This window comes from Nilaparvata lugens, chromosome 1 (assembly GCF_014356525.2).
Source record: "Nilaparvata lugens isolate BPH chromosome 1, ASM1435652v1, whole genome shotgun sequence".
NCBI lineage: Eukaryota > Metazoa > Arthropoda > Insecta > Hemiptera > Delphacidae > Nilaparvata > Nilaparvata lugens.
In genome coordinates, this window is record NC_052504.1 from 9,101,984 (window position 1) to 9,119,652 (window position 17,669).

At 35.4% G+C, this 17,669-nt stretch overlaps 3 protein-coding genes across 6 annotated transcripts in view; 1 reads left to right on the forward strand and 2 right to left on the reverse strand.

Moving 5' to 3' along the window:
* The window catches only part of LOC111056244 (autophagy-related protein 16-1), a 581,037-nt gene that overhangs the window by 69,585 nt on the left and 493,783 nt on the right, over window positions 1-17,669 (forward strand). The window lies entirely within an intron of this gene.
* On the reverse strand, window positions 1,460-5,376 carry LOC111046295. Its single transcript, XM_022331816.2, has 3 exons — window positions 4,959-5,376; window positions 3,503-3,763; window positions 1,460-2,172 (listed from the first exon to the last, which is right to left on the reverse strand). The coding sequence occupies exons 1-3, from the start codon at window positions 5,277-5,279 to the stop codon at window positions 1,642-1,644; spliced, it is 1,113 nt and encodes a 370-aa protein (XP_022187508.2). The 5' UTR covers window positions 5,280-5,376; the 3' UTR covers window positions 1,460-1,641.
* On the reverse strand, window positions 12,746-16,129 carry LOC120351695. Of its 2 annotated transcripts, XM_039429694.1 has the most exons (3): window positions 15,721-16,129; window positions 14,088-14,195; window positions 12,746-13,042 (listed from the first exon to the last, which is right to left on the reverse strand). In XM_039429694.1, the coding sequence occupies exons 1-3, from the start codon at window positions 15,825-15,827 to the stop codon at window positions 12,883-12,885; spliced, it is 375 nt and encodes a 124-aa protein (XP_039285628.1). In that variant the 5' UTR covers window positions 15,828-16,129; the 3' UTR covers window positions 12,746-12,882. The 2 variants fall into 2 exon arrangements, with proteins under 2 accessions (XP_039285628.1, XP_039285624.1); XM_039429690.1 differs by lacking the exon at window positions 15,721-16,129 and having other exon boundaries at window positions 14,088-15,414.

Here is a 17,669-nt window from a genome sequence, read left to right on the forward strand (position 1 = left end):
AAATTCAATTTTCCAACGACCCTCGTGCAATTAATTGTTTTCGAATTTGAATTTTTTGATAGAAAAATGAGTGATCACTTAGATGCACCTAGCTAAGTCCTATACGTGAAAGCACCGTTCCCCTCCACCTACCTGTTATATGACATTTTACCTGTATTTGCCCGAACATTTCCTAAATTTACTTTCTATACTGTAATTGATTTTGAAAAGAGCATCCTACTTATTTGAATATATACTATGTTGAAACAAATCTCTCAGAGTATGGAATGTGACCTTGAAGTTTTGATTTTATGAAACTAGGGAGCAATTTCTTTTTGATTCTCATACTTGCTAAAACAAGTATGAAATCATATCAAATTTAATTCCAGTTACTTGAAATCAATAAATGAAATATATAACTTTTCATCCTATAAAGTCTACTCGTTATAAAAGCCTATTGAATTTCGTTGTGTTAAAATGATTCCGCTTAGATAATAATATTATCCAAATTTGAAATAGTCACCTTACATTATACTGATCTATCTCTCTATTAAAGAAAAATTTTAAATCTCAATTCTTACATAATAATAAATTATACGGATCCAGTTGTCAATTACAGTATTCGTATTCATTTACTTACAAGTTTGTAGGGAAAATTTTGTCTCTTGAGCTCCAACTTAGTTGTCAATCTTATGTTAAAGCTAAGTCACGGAAAACTCGTCATTTCACTCACGCACACATATTGTAAACACACACATTTTTCGCTCTCAGTCACACATCAATTTAAAAGTCTGTCTTGTGTCGAGTCCAAACAAATTCTAAGTTTGATATCATTGCACTTGCCGCCTCCTCTCATAGCGCCATTTTGAATTTGCAAAATTGTGATAAACATTGATATTTATTAGTTCAGAAGATGATAATTATCAATGAGAATCACTGATGTAAAAAAAAATCACAATTTTTCCCGAAAATTTCATCATTTACTTGACATAAACGTTTCTTATGTCTGTCATTTCCAACGAATTTTCTTTGATTCTTGTCAAAACATTTTACCCTAAAATATCCAATAGAAAGTACAATTCTTTGACTGGATCTATGGAGTTGAACCGATCATTCTGTTATCTGCTGAAGTTTATACTTCTCCTGGAAACGAAAAATTACATCCTACAATATCTAAACTTCAGACACTGTTTTTGGTGACATATAGTAAATATTTTCCCATACTAAAACAAACACTGGAATATTTTCTAAATTTGTGATATTTTTAGACAATATTCCAGTGTAAATAGAAATGAAAATGAAAATCTCAGTACCCTTTTTTTAATTATTTTATCACGTGTTTCAACATTGATGCCATTTTCAAGTGGCAATTTGACTTGAAAAAGGGCATCAATGTTGAATAATGTGATAAAATAATTCAAAAAAGGGTACTGAGATTTTTGTTATTTTTATTTATATTACAAGTAGCCCTATATAGAAGAGACAATATTCCAGTCTTTTATTATATCTAAACTCTCGAATGTGATTGAGCGCTATGCATGAGGAGGCGACGGCCTTCCAGCCTTATCAATCGGGCGACTCGAACCTAGAACGCCGCGTGGTTTAGACGACGAATGTCTTCGTTTTCATTGAGCACTGGCAGGCACTATAATCTAGGAGAGGTCAGTAACGGCGAGCGTAACCTGTGTCGTACAGCTTGCACAGACTGTCGGTGCGGACAGGAACGCTCATGCTGAGATTGTCGTGGTGTTGTCGGTAGACGTGTCGCTTGCGTTGCCAGGCGTACGTCCAGGCGACAATCACGGACAGCTGGAGAGCTAGGAAGACAACCCCTGAGATGACCACGCCGGCAAGGTTGAGACAAACTCCATCCTGACCTCCGGTCCTCGTCTCCTCGACGAACACTGTCGAACTCTCCGACGCCGGTTTGCTGCTGTTGCGATTCGCGTTGAAGCCGAACTTGTCGGTGATGTGGATGGACTGCACTAGCAGCAGGTCGTCGCGAGCGGATGTGCCCGCGTTGCGTCGTCGGCGTCTGCGACCCAGGGACTGCACGCTGCGCAGCTCGCCGCTCGCGTCCTCTTGTTCGCACTGCACCGGCTCACAGGTCGGCATGCACGGGGTGACTAGTGCGCGGAACTGGACAACTTCTGATGAGGGGAACTTGAAGGCGTCGAAGAACGAGAGCAGCATCTGTATCACAACAAAATCACACGATCAGAAACTAAAAACTAAACTACTCCAAAGACTTGAACTGTACAGCAAGAAATTTTGATAAGTGCTTCCTAATACAGTTGAACGACTGTGTAATAAACTTGATTTCAGAACTTAACTACCCCAAAGATTTGAACTGTTCAGCAAAGAATGGATAAGTAGCCTACTACCAAATACAGTTGAACCAATGTGAAAAGAAGTTGATTCCAAAACTAAACTAAACTAAATTTAGAAGATCGTTCATCGAAACATTTTATAAGTGCAGCCACATTCAGTTGAACCACTGTAGAAAGAAGTTGATTCCAAAAATAAATTACAACATACACCAAAGACTTGAGCTGTTCAGAAAAGAATCATTGAAAGCTAGCAAATAAAGTTTAACTACTGTGGAAAGAAGTTTATTCAAAACTAAAACTAAACTATTCATTTAGAAGTTTGTTCAGCAAAGAATTTTTATAAGTGCAGCCAAATTCAGTTGAACCTATGTGAAAAGAAGTTGATTCCAAAAATGAATTTCAACATACACCAAAGACTTGAACTGTTCAGAAAAGAATCGTTGAAAGCTTGCAAATACAGTTGAAACTCTGTGAAAAGGAGTTGAATCCAAAACTTCATTACAGCAAACACCAAAGACTTGAACTGTTCAGAAAAGAATAGTTGAAAGCTTGTAAATACAGTTAAAACTCTGTTAAAAGGAGTTGATTCCAAAACTAAACTGCATCGAAGACTTGAACCTTGAACTGTTCAGCAAAGAATTGTTGAAAGCTTGCAAATACAGTTGAAACTCTGTGAAAAGGAGTTGATTCCAAAACTGAACTGCATCGAACTTTGAACTGTACAGCAAACAATGGCTAAAGTGCTACCATATACAGTTGAGCCTTTGTGGAAAGAAGTTGATTGTACTGAAAAAAAAATGTTTATAGAGGAATTCCTCATGTAAAGGTATAAAGAAAACAGTTGGAAAAATTATTACCTAGATCGTAGAGAGTTTTACTGCATAGAGAATCAACTGTGATAAGAAATGAATCATTCATTTATTCACTTGCAATCAATCAATTGTGTACATGAGAAATGAGGTGATAAAGAAAATTTAATGTATAATACGTGCGGAAAGTTCGTTTGCTGCATTGAAGAAACAAACGTTTCTTTCGTTGCAGCAAAGTGTCACTTTGCGCACTAGTTTCACAAATAACTATTGTAGCTCTACAGAAAAAATATTGTAAAATAGAATGTTATTCATGTGATTTTGGCTAGGTTATCTATCTATGGTTAACTGCTAGAAAGGGTTAACGATTAACGGTTAACTAACCTTGCCAGAGTCGGCCGACCGGTAGAGAGGTCCCATGATGAAGTGGTCGGTAGGGCAACCGTCGGAGTCGATGAGCACGATCTCGGTGGAGTCGAAGCCGTCCAGAGCCACCAGGTCGCGCACGAATATCTCGTAGGGCGAGTTCTTGTCGAGGATCTCGAACTTGAGGGCGAGTGGGTCGCCAACCTCGGCCGACGACAAAGTGTCTCCGCCAACGCGGTCGGTGATCTTCATTGCTACATTGGGCGAGTCCACCACAACCTACACAGACACATCATTAGTTACCAACTCAAATATAGACAAAAATATGAATGAATAAAATTAAAATAGACAAATAATATGAATACAGATTCACGCAAACTGTAACACTCTTCAACGGCTTATTGCGTCAAGAATAGTCAATTTCCAATAATTAGTAAATTCAATTGTTAAATTTCACACAAAAATATAGTTTCAACTGATGAAAATTCTTTCAACTCAAATACTAACAAATTTGATCGGTATATTGCGTCAGGAATTGTTAATTTTCATTAATCAGTGTATATTATCATAGAACTGTTGTGGAAAAGAAATTGTCAGTTCAAATACATTTTCCATTTCACCTTTGCTAGTATATTGTCAAATGAGAAGTTCCCTTTCATAATAAATGTATTTGACGCTCTATCTAAATACTATGATAGTCATTGGATAACAAATCTGGATTTTCACAAAATCAAGATCATGCACAAAGTGTATGTGCCTCTATCTATTCAGATAAGACACATTGATTGTCTGTTGTATAAAAGTGCGTACAGACATACGCGCAGCGAACATGAGCAATTCACTTTTAATCAGCTGATTATATCTGTATTTTTACAGAAACGGTAAGATACAGATATAAAAAGCTTGGCATCAGCTGATTAAAAGTGAATTGCTCATATTCGCGGCGCGTAAATCTGTACTCACCTTGAGATTAATAAGTAGTGAGTGAGTACATTATATTATACGTGATTAAAATTCCTGATTTGCATATTTTGGACTGAAAATTTGACTGAAACTTAGTCAGTTACAAAACATAACCTATAGTAGTTGAGTACTATTCGCATCAATATTTGGAAAAGGGACAATTTGGTCCACGAGCTTGTTGATCTTTTCCCAATAATTTAACTAAAAAGGAATCAAAAGTAATCAATCAATCAATTCATTCAGCCTGAAGATACAAGGCGTATATACGGCTAAGTCACAAAGTATTTTATAGATCTAAAATTACAATTATTTATTAACATTGACAAATCGTGATTATATTTTGGGACTATAAATATCAACATTTTGGTAAGGGGCAGTTTTGGGCCTTGAGTCTGTTGATCCTTTCTCAATCATTTACAAGATTTGTATATTATTCATTGTGAAACATGAAATAATATTATTATTTTAGTAAAATAATTCAATTTAAAACATGAAATGAAATAATAATGACCTCTTCAGTGATGGCGGGTTTGACATCTCCATGAACGCCGAGATCGACCTCGTTGGACACAGTCTTGTTGGTGAGGTCGTACTGACAGGTGACCGCCAGCCCCAGATCGGAGTTGGTGACGATCGTGTCGTGATGCTGGATGACGACATCGTTCAGGTACTTGCCGAGTCCCTGGTGTCGGACATTGCATTCTACATCGTCGTAGGCCATTTGCAGCTCGAACTCCAGGCTACCCTTGACGTCCTGTACGCATGAGTTGGGACTGCCCTTGGCGTAGATCTTGCCGCCGAACAGCTTGCTCGTCTTGATTTTGGCCACCATGTCACCTGCGCGACACTCGATTGTCACGTTGTAGCAGGCGCTCAGCTCCTGGGTGGACGCTTCGGGCACGTCTAGGTAGGCTTCCTGTCAACCAATGAGAGCATCGGATTATGATGGGTTGAAGTATATTCACACTTGAACACAGCTGATAGGAATAGGAATCAAATCTGAACAAAGCTAATGAGAATAGGAAACAAATCTGAGCAAAGCTAATAAGATCCATCTTTCTACTGACAGATTAAAGTGAATCCATCTTTCTACTGTCAAATTAAAGTGAATCCATATTTCTACTGTCAAATTAAAGTGAATCCGGTTTGCTTTCCACCCGACAGTTAAGAAAAATTTCACAAATTTTCTATGTGCTGTACAAACCTGCAGGCGTTGCTTTTTTAAGTGTGCTCTCCGAGAATATCTATAGTAAATTTAGTACGAACAAGCATTCCAAAAATGGCTATAGATATTCTCAGACCTATATCACTTGGGGTATCAACATCATCAATATCGGTGCAGTTCTCTTAGGAAAATTCGATTTCCACTGACATTAAGTTCCCACGAGCGTGAAAGAAAACTTTTAAGTTTATGCTTGTTTAAGACTAGAGAATACTCATTGGGCAAGTTGATAACCTCTTTAAAGTCTCCTTCACTATCAATATCAATTATGTGTATGCAAATTTCACCACTATCAGGAAATGTGACATTGGTTACAGTAAACCAATCGTAAGCCAAATGGTCAAAACCCCAATTTGCTTGCGGGTCTGCATCAATTGAAAATTCATTAAAGCTTGTGCAATCGAAATAAGCACTCATTTTATCGTCTTATCAGTTCAAACGTTTCAAAGCAAATGACACCTTCTGTTGCTGCAATTCGATGCGTGATATACTTTCCTTATCTAATGTGATGTCCAGCAATGCTTACCACTCGTTATAGATTTTCTTTTGGGGCTAATACAAACCAGCATATTGACCAAGACCCATTTTCGATGTAATCAAATCTCCCACCTGTTCCTCAGTCAAATTATGTTGTTTAGCCTCTATCCAATTCATATTAAAACTAACTTTTGCGTAATTCCTTACAATATCGTAGGCCATTTTGTGAATGAATAATTTTAAATAATCTATAAAAGCGGGTGAACATTGCAGTCTCATCACAGTATCTTTTTCAGAATTTGTAATCAAGGTTGTTAGTTCATCATTAACCTTTTTAACAGCAAGATCCAATTCATCTTTCTTAATAAAATCTTTTAAATCAGTTTTTTGTGCATATTGCTCAGTAATTTGTTTAATCAGACCATTAACAGCATCCTTTGTAACGAATTGTTTAATCCCATCAAAAATAGTAGCTTTTATTGCGTCTGCCATTCCAGATAATCTTTTTTCAAATTCTTCCTTAGTTATATTTTTACTAGTCAATTTCTCCAAAACAGTATCTAAATATTTATTATCAATTACTGACGGTTGTGTTTCATTTACTTTAGTAAAAATTTCTGTACTAAGCTGTTTCAGTTTAGTGTTAAGATAGTTTCTGTCTAAGATCTCTAAATTTTTAATTTTATCAGAAATGGCTTTCAATTTTCGTCCAAATAAGATTTATCAACCTTATTTTTGTCAATACTAACCAACTGGGTTGAAAAGGTATCTGATAAATTTTTCACTTCTCCTAATGCACTCTGTAGAGTTTGTGTTCTCTCTATGATAACTTTATCAATATTTGCACTAAAAGTCTGTAATGAACTTTTAACAGCTTCACTGATTCCCTGCTGATTTATTGAATCAATTATAGTCTGTGTTATGACATCAATATTACAGGAAACCTCAGCAGTTGAAGCGGTAGCAGTAGGTGTTTCAATCCGTCCGAATCGATGCAAGGTCATCGTGACACTAAATAATAGTTTTGCTTCTCTGAGCTCTTCTAGTATAGATGAAATCTCAACATCATGAGCAGAATTCCCAGAAGCTTTTGAGGAATAGAGTAAATTTAATCTTTCCACTAGTTCATCAAAACTATCAAAGTATTGGTAATTTCTTTCATGAGAAATATTTTTTGCAAAATTCAACAAACCTTGTCCCTTCTTTTTAACAAGTTTTTTACTGGGAAATAATTTCTGAATCAATTGCGATTTAATTCCATGATTACGTTTAACATAGCCTCTTCGATCTAAATGTACACAGTAAGTAATAAGATACGTTTGTACTTGTCAAGGTCATCATCATTATAAAGATTTCTGTTTGGTCTCGCTTTGAATAATAATTCGAGTAATCCGCGAGTTAATTGAATTCTTTCTTTATCAACATCTATATATCCATTATCAAATATTACCTGTATATCACCGATATAATACTTTTCACTTTGATCTTTGTATGAAACTCCATAAGTAATTGAATTATTCAACTTTTCCTTATGAAACACTGTTAGGTATTTGCTCAACAAATCATTGATTGATTCCTCCCCCTCCTCCTCCTACTCTTATGTGTTTTAGACAACATGACTGCACAAAGAATTAATCTCTACTGAGGGGAAAGTATCGTGTCCAGTGAATCCCGATATTTTCCTTCCTTTATAGTACATTCTTTTAAAATTGTAAGAAAGTTATGCGGTTTACGATTCCAAACTGTATGACAAAGTTTACTGAAATCTTTATAAGACATATCTCCTCCAACATGATCTCTGTGAATTAATTTGAGACTCAATAAATCCATCTTAAAAATAATAATCATATTTGCGTTATCTCTAGTGAAATGTGGTCAATATGCTGGGTTTGTATTAGCCCCAAAAGAAAATCTATAACGAGTGGTAAGCATTGCTAGACATCACATTAGATAAGGAAAGTATATCACGCATCGAATTGCAGCAACAGAAGGTGTCATTTGCTTTGAAACGTTTGAACTGATAAGACGATAAAATGAGTGCTTATTTCGATTGCACAAGCTTTAATGAATTTTCAATTGATGCAGACCCGCAAGCAAATTGGGGTTTTGACCATTTGGCTTACGATTGGTTTACTGTAACCAATGTCACATTTCCTGATAGTGGTGAAATTTGCATACACATAATTGATATTGATAGTGAAGGAGACTTTAAAGAGGTTATCAACTTGCCCAATGAGTATTCTCTAGTCTTAAACAAGCATAAACTTAAAAGTTTTCTTTCACGCTCGTGGGAACTTAATGTCAGTGGAAATCGAATTTTCCTAAGAGAACTGCACCGATATTGATGATGTTGATACCCCAAGTGATATAGGTCTGAGAATATCTATAGCCATTTTTGGAATGCTTGTTCGTACTAAATTTACTATAGATATTCTCGGAGAGCAAATTTAACTGTCCGACGACTGGATTTGGCGGAAATAAGCTGAAAACTAGAAAGTAAGCCGAAAATACGAGGTGTTTGGGCCATTCTGTATCTAGCATAAGGAAATTTTGCATGCAAAAATTGGTTCTGGACTTCTCTTATGTATCCAAACAATATATTGAAAAATCAGAACTAGATTATTATATTGAAAGCACATACCCTTTGTCATGTCTATTATTGCTTGTCTATATAATATTGATTGGACTAATTATTAAACATAACATTTTTGGTTCTGAAAAACATATGTGTAATTTGATTCACTATCAATAATTTCAACATCGATAATACCTACACCAGATACTGAACTCTACCTCAAATGGATATAAAGGTATTTCCACACATGCCGAACCGAAGCTCGAACAGCGTAGCGAATCGTACAATCCGCCCTGCAGCGAACATTAGCCATATTATGTTTCATAGTTTTTAAACTCAGCTGTTAAACGACAGCCGCGAAGTTCTCCGAACCGTTCGACGTCCCTCTAGCCGCTCTCTTAACCATTCTCCATGCCGTTCGCCGAACGCTGAACTTTTCAGCCAATCAGAGCCCTCGATTAAAATTCGCCGTGCAGCTAGCGGTCCAATTTTGGCTATCCATCACAATTGGAAAACATGAGAATTCTTTCGCGAATATTAATACAGTACAGGCCTCCTCTGATAATCTATATTTTGAACAATTCATTGTCATGAATAATACATTAGGAATCGATAAATAATGTTTAATGCAAATATAATCATTTCTGAAAAATTAATGATTGGATAAATTTCAATATAAAAATATTTTTGACCAAGAACCAAGTATCATGACAATTATTTTCTTTTAAAATTATAATCACTTTGTTATGTTTAAACTAATAATATTAATTTCACCAACTAATTAAGTTCACTGGAATAGATTCTGTAATTTCAATATCCTATATATTTTAATAAATACTACAGCATATAATAACTCACAAAAAGTGACACCTTTATAAATATTTTCCAATTGCCATCGATTTTTGTTGGTAAGAACCTTGATCATTGTTATTTCAAGAAAAAGTGGGTAGAGTTGAATAATTTCCCCCAAAAGGTGTCTGGTTTAGTCTATGTTTTGGCAACCAAAAAAACGTACTCACGTGGATAGGATCTTCTCAGGCTCACCAATCTATACTATAATAAAGTAAAGAGCTGGCTTATATTAGTACAGGATAGGAAAATTATGTTTGACGCACGTCTGAACTACTGGACTGATCAACTTGAAATTTTGCATATAGATACTTAATTAACCGAGGATGGTTATAGGCCTGTTTTAAATTCTTCAAATTTTCATTACGTCAAGTTTTCAATTTGTCAAGTTTTAAAATAGACCCTTGCCGAGCACGGGTTACATGCTAGTCAATAATAAAGTTTTGATCAAGGAATAAGGGAGTGTTATTTCCATCGATTTGCAACATTCAGAACAGTACTGAACTGTACTCTGCACGACACTCCACAGCGTTTTCGGCCAACTGTACAGTGCGTCAGTCAGTTTATCAGTGACTTGACTTGATGTCTTAAATGAGGAAGAGGCTGAACAAATTGAATAAAACATATCGTAGAGATTTACAATTTATTGATGAAAATATAAACACATCGAAGAATGCGTTTTTGCATTGCGGGTACTAGTCCAGGCAGTGAATGCTCAAAAAAGTTTATAGAAGGAAAAGTTAGGAAGACAATTTTTGACCCCGCGGATCTCTTTAGGGTAGTAAGGTGGTGAACATATCGAAAGTCCCCATCTCTACCCACTTTGCTGAGGGGGTGGTGGTGGTGGTTCAAAAGTACAATTTTTTGGTTTCTTGCATATAACTCGAAAACTATACATCTTACGGACATGACTATACAATAAAACATTGAAGCTTACATAATTTCCTACAATATTCATTCCACGACTTTTTCTATACCTTCCATACTTTGAATAAAAAAATTCAAAAATTTGATGAAAACCTGTTATTCCAACAATTACATACTTTCAAGACCGGATTTCTCGAAAACTGTTGGAAATATCACAAAACTCCACTCAACAGGAATTGTAGAGAATCTATCAAACTTAATTTAGAGCAGTTATCTTGGTTGAACGCATTGTTGCAAAGATATAAGCGTGGAAGCAAAAAGCTAAAGAATGCAACATTTAAATCACCCTCATCACTTCAAAAAATGGGGTAGGGATGGGGACTTCTGATATGTTCTCCTCCTAACTAGTATCAACAACGCTGCAAAGTCAAAAATTGTGTTCAAAACTCTCCTTCAAAATTCATTTGTCAATTGGTCAATTGTTGCAAAACTGGAAATTTCATATTCAACACTAGATAAAGCTGCTGCAAAAGTCGTAGGGAAATGCGTAAAAGTGTGGAATTATACATCAAATTGAAGAGAATTTGATGCTCTATGAGCTCACAATTAGCATGGATTTTCTCCATGGGTTTCAAAATTTTCATTTTGAATGTTGCATTCTTTTAAAGCTGCTACATTTTTCTCATCAAATACCTTAACACATAGCTTGACATTTTGCCTTTCAAGGGAACTTGGGAAGAGAACTTTTCTGTCGAGTGGAGGTGCTAATTGGCTAACTCGGAACTCGCTGACTCAATGTTAAATCTGCCATATGAAACTTAACTGCGCTGATCGGCATTGACTAACTGTGGAAGTGGTTGTTTATGCATCGACCGGAATTCGTTGACTGAGAATTCACTGACTCTCCCTCTTTTCAACAGCAGTCGACAGAAATGGCTAAGTCCGGAACTGGCTAACTCAGGATCCACTGATTACTACGTCATCGTCTGTTTCGTCTGCTACTCATTCCCTCGCACTCGGTCCTGTTCACTCTTTCACACTGGGACGGATAACAGATTGCGGCACACTAAGCTCGTATATTTTTTGGTAGCTTATTTCGGTATATAAATGATTGGATCTTATGTAAAACTTTCTGATAAATCCAATAAAACTAGTAAGAGGTTAGTAACTTTGATGGTTATTGAAATAACAGGCATAATATTATGCCGAAAACCATTATTTTCTCCCGTTAAGAGTTGTTCAACTTGATTATTTGATTGTTGAACCAAGTATTTGTATTGGATGAAACTTAAATAATGAATATAACATTTTCAATCACCCAATAATAGTTTGAAATGCTGCAATACTTCCATACCTCAGGAATCAGGATTGAAAGGAGGCAAAAAAGAAAAAAATACTATAAATTTTGAAGAATCAGTGTTTTGATTAAGCCTCCTTTATACTATTTAACTGTTATAAAACAATTTTATATCACAAAAGTTACAAAAAATTATATAACTTTGTTATAAAATAAAAAATAAACATTTTCAAACAAATAAATATAATATTGTCATATAACATTACTGACTCAGAGTCTCAGTCAAGATGACTTATGGACTCAATGTAGTCTCTCATAAGAGTATCTAGTATACCCATATCCGTTCACAGTAGAATTTTTAGTATGGCATAATTTTCCGAAAATGAATTGCTACAAGAATAGAACTTTCCACTATGCATTTATGCAATCCAACACCTGAAAAGTGAATGTAGCCTATGCAATCATAAGGGGAAATTTGTTTGAAAATGATCTGTATATAACAGAGTTTTCAGCATTCAAAAATACAAACTAATCTAGTGAAGGTCGATTCCCTGCCTACTCCCCCCCCACAAAAAAAACTCGTTACATCATAAAACAACAGACGATGCAAACTATAACACATTAGTGTAATTCAATACTAGTCCAGTCAACGAAAGATTATAGAAGGAAACGTTTGGAATACAATTTTTGACCCCACAACACTTTTAAGGATAGTAAGTAGGTAAACATTACAAAAGTCCTCACTCCTACCCCCTGTGTTAAGTGGGTGGGGGTTATTTAAAAGTTCCATATTCTGTTTTTTTTTTGCATATATCTTAAACAAATTCGTCTTTCGGAAATTTTTGTCAATTACAAAATTAAAGTTTCATCCTTAACATTCTTCCATATATCTCATAGTTTTCTAGATTTGAGCTCTTGAAGGAGTCACATTTTTGAAGAAACCCTTCCGGCTCAGATTTTTTCATCTTCCTTGGCCTTATAACTTTTCCACGATTGAATGAAAAAATCTGTGCCAATCATGAGCCTATAGAGCACCTTATTCTCTTCAATCTCATGAATTTTTTCATTATTTTACGCATCTCCCCACGATTGTTGCAGCCATTATAGTGTTGAGTGTAAAAACTTCAGTTCAACAACAATAGATCTTTCTATTCTGTTTCTGAGAATCCAGCCCACTCCTCTGCCTTCAACATATCAGCAAAATCGATGGCAGAAGTTGGAAGTCTCGGAAAATTCAATTTTCTACATTTCCGCATCGATGATTCGATTGTTCCAAAGGCCAAACTTTGGGCTACTTCACTGGAAACTCTGAAATTGAAAGATTTTATGGTAGAGTTGGTGGACCCTTGAGTTTCTTAGTTGTATTGAATAGATTTTAAACTATAAACGTTCCTTAATGTTTACATTATACAGAGTGAGTCATATGTATGGGAACCCTCCAATAAGTTGGAGACAGTTGTAGATATAATACTGTAACTTTCAAGATAAATTATTGGTCAAATACTCTACCTTTTTACGCACAACTGAATTTCAACCCCTCATAAGGGGGTGACTTAGGGTTTGTAACTCGAATATTTTAAATGTAAACACCCATTGTGTGGAGAAGGAGAAGAGGAAGGAGAAGAAGAAGGAGAAGGAGAAGAAGAAGGAGAAGGAGAAGAAGAAGGAGAAGAAGAAGAAGAAGAAGAAGAAAAATAAGAAGAGGAAAAAGAAGAAGAAACAGAAGAAGAAGAAGAAGAGGAAGGAGTAGTAGAATAAAGAGAAGAATAAAAATGAAAAGAAAATGAAGAAAGAGGAAGAAGCGGAAGAAAAAGAAGAGTTTAATAAAGTCGCACGTTCGTGCGACCCGGGATAACCTAGTGAAATACAGTATTAACTATTAACACATTGATTACACTCAATAAAAAATAATAGATTCCATGAGAAACAGGTTGAAAGCCAAACATAACCGAAAACTAACTTAACGCTTATGAGTACCCAGAACCCAACTGTAAAATCCAAGTTTTAGAAATAATATTATTCTGAAACTAATACAATAGTCATGACTCTATGTAACAAAACAAAATAATAGAAGAAATTACAAATTTATTCATATCATAATAAGTCACAAGTTGATAATTTCAGATCCTGGAATGAGAAAATCCAATTTTTGAGTTGTATTGAAAACAAATTCAGGCTATTCGCTGATTAAATATGGAGTGGTAATTGATTCAAATACTTTGGAACAATACAATTTTTGAAATTTCCGTTCATAGATTTATTAACTTTAGGCAAACATTATTTGCATTGTAGGTCCCGTTTGATTATTAAATATATAGTTAATTAAAGTATTGAATTTTATTGATAAACTTACTTATTGCACTCCTCGTCAAAAATCCTTTTCAGCTGTGTTGATTCACGTTCGGCCCGCTGAAATATTGCTTCTCGTAGCACATGCTTAGCTTCTAGCAGAGGATCTGGGCTGTGATTATGGCAAGGGAAATTTTCATTATTTGTAATGTTTTTACTTCTATGTTCAACCCAAATCCTAGCTCTACACGTGTTTAAGTAGCAACGGTAATGTGTTTTCACCCTTGATATGCTAATATACTGGTAATAGAAACCATCGTTGCAAGTGAAAAGTGTCGCACCACGACGTACCCCGGGAATCTCCCTTAATGCCATTAGGTACTGTATAGAAAATAATTATTACATGTGACCTCTGAACCGAACTAAACACACTACTTCCTCCACTACTGAATTAGGATACAATACTAATTACAAAAAACACTACTTAGATTATCCTCCACATTAGCATAAATGGGAGAACCGTGTTAGGTGAAAATTGTCATCACGCCATCAGAACCATTCAAGCAAGGACACTCTAGATGAACTGGCCGTGCTCTTCCCCTACCACTTTGGGTAATGGTAGGTCACAAGACTTGTCGGACTGTGTCCCGGGGATTCCCGTATTCCCCCACTGAAATAGATACGTTGAAACCTCCATTTAATAATTGATACTACCCCAATTGAATTTTTGAGCTCCGTATGAACTAAAATAGCATCGACTCGCTCAGTTCCAAGCGTTAGCTCATGTGGGTAATGCATCGGTGATTATGTGCAGTGCAGTTAATCATGCCTTATATATGCTGTGTACCAGGCTTTAGAAGCAATTATGATAGATTATCTAAGGTATCAGTATTTTCGTTCCCCAAGGACTTAAATGGGGCTGAAATATGGCTTCCAGCTATACACAAAAGTAATATTGTGGATTGACTAAATCTATGTCAAGCCCGAAATAACATATTATAAAGGTAGAAAATTCGAAGGTTTAGCTGTTCAATCAAATGAAAATTCATGCAATTTAGCAACAACTATACAAACATTCATGGTATCCTCTCTGTTATGTTGTAGGCTTATCTCCTTGTAAAAATTTAACAGGAGATCAGTTATATGATCTCACTCTACAAATCTTAGAGTTGTTGACTGAATCAGGATGCAACGTTTTTAGTATAATTTCTGATAACAATCGTATTAACAGGTCAATGTTCAAAAAGTTATGTAGAGGAGCTCTGAAATCTAAGTTTGTCAATATATAAAGAGCTCCAAGTGATTTCATTTTATTCAGAATTTTATAATCTGAAAAAAGGCGAGAGCAAATTTAACTGTCCGACGACTGGATTTGGCGGAAATAAGCTGAAAACTAGAAAGTAAGCCGAAAATACGAGGTGTTTGGGCCATTCTGTATCTAGCATAAGGAAATTTTGCATGCAAAAATTGGTTCTGGACTTCTCTTATGTATCCAAACAATATATTGAAAAATCAGAACTAGATTATTATATTGAAAGCACATACCCTTTGTCATGTCTATTATTGCTTGTCTATATAATATTGATTGGACTAATTATTAAACATAACATTTTTGGTTCTGAAAAACATATGTGTAATTTGATTCACTATCAATAATTTCAACATCGATAATACCTACACCAGATACTGAACTCTACCTCAAATGGATATAAAGGTATTTCCACACATGCCGAACCGAAGCTCGAACAGCGTAGCGAATCGTACAATCCGCCCTGCAGCGAACATTAGCCATATTATGTTTCATAGTTTTTAAACTCAGCTGTTAAACGACAGCCGCGAAGTTCTCTGAACCGTTCGACGTCCCTCTAGCCGCTCTCTTAACCATTCTCCATGCCGTTCGCCGAACGCTGAACTTTTCAGCCAATCAGAGCCCTCGATTAAAATTCGCCGTGCAGCTAGCGGTCCAATTTTGGCTATCCATCACAATTGGAAAACATGAGAATTCTTTCGCGAATATTAATACAGTACAGGCCTCCTCTGATAATCTATATTTTGAACAATTCATTGTCATGAATAATACATTAGGAATCGATAAATAATGTTTAATGCAAATAATCATTTCTGAAAAATTAATGATTGGATAAATTTCAATATAAAAATATTTTTGACCAAGAACCAAGTATCATGACAATTATTTTCTTTTAAAATTACAATCACTTTGTTATGTTTAAACTAATAATATTAATTTCACCAACTAATTAAGTTCACTGGAATAGATTCTGTAATTTCAATATCCTATATATTTTAATAAATACTACAGCATATAATAACTCACAAAAAGTGACACCTTTATAAATATTTTCCAATTGCCATCGATTTTTGTTGGTAAGAACCTTGATCATTGTTATTTCAAGAAAAAGTGGGTAGAGTTGAATAATTTCCCCCAAAAGGTGTCTGGTTTAGTCTATGTTTTGGCAACCAAAAAAACGTACTCACGTGGATAGGATCTTCTCAGGCTCACCAATCTATACTATAATAAAGTAAAGAGCTGGCTTATATTAGTACAGGATAGGAAAATTATGTTTGACGCACGTCTGAACTACTGGACTGATCAACTTGAAATTTTGCATATATATACTTAATTAACCGAGGATGGTTATAGGCCTGTTTTAAATTCTTCAAATTTTCATTACGTCAAGTTTTCAATTTGTCAAGTTTTAAAATAGACCCTTGCCGAGCACGGGTTACATGCTAGTCAATAATAAAGTTTTGATCAAGGAATAAGGGAGTGTTATTTCCATCGATTTGCAACATTCAGAACAGTACTGAACTGTACTCTGCACGACACTCCACAGCGTTTTCGGCCAACTGTACAGTGCGTCAGTCAGTTTATCAGTGACTTGACTTGATGTCTTAAATGAGGAAGAGGCTGAACAAATTGAATAAAACATATCGTAGAGATTTACAATTTATTGATGAAAATATAAACACATCGAAGAATGCGTTTTTGCATTGCGGGTACTAGTCCAGGCAGTGAATGCTCAAAAAAGTTTATAGAAGGAAAAGTTAGGAAGACAATTTTTGACCCCGCGGATCTCTTTAGGGTAGTAAGGTGGTGAACATATCGAAAGTCCCCATCTCTACCCACTTTGCTGAGGGGGTGGTGGTGGTGGTTCAAAAGTACAATTTTTTGGTTTCTTGCATATAACTCGAAAACTATACATCTTACGGACATGACTATACAATAAAACATTGAAGCTTACATAATTTCCTACAATATTCATTCCACGACTTTTTCTATACCTTCCATACTTTGAATAAAAAAAATTCAAAAATTTGATGAAAACCTGTTATTCCAACAATTACATACTTTCAAGACCGGATTTCTCGAAAACTGTTGGAAATATCACAAAACTCCACTCAACAGGAATTGTAGAGAATCTATCAAACTTAATTTAGAGCAGTTATCTTGGTTGAACGCATTGTTGCAAAGATATAAGCGTGGAAGCAAAAAGCTAAAGAATGCAACATTTAAATCACCCTCATCACTTCAAAAAATGGGGTAGGGATGGGGACTTCTGATATGTTCTCCTCCTAACTAGTATCAACAACGCTGCAAAGTCAAAAATTGTGTTCAAAACTCTCC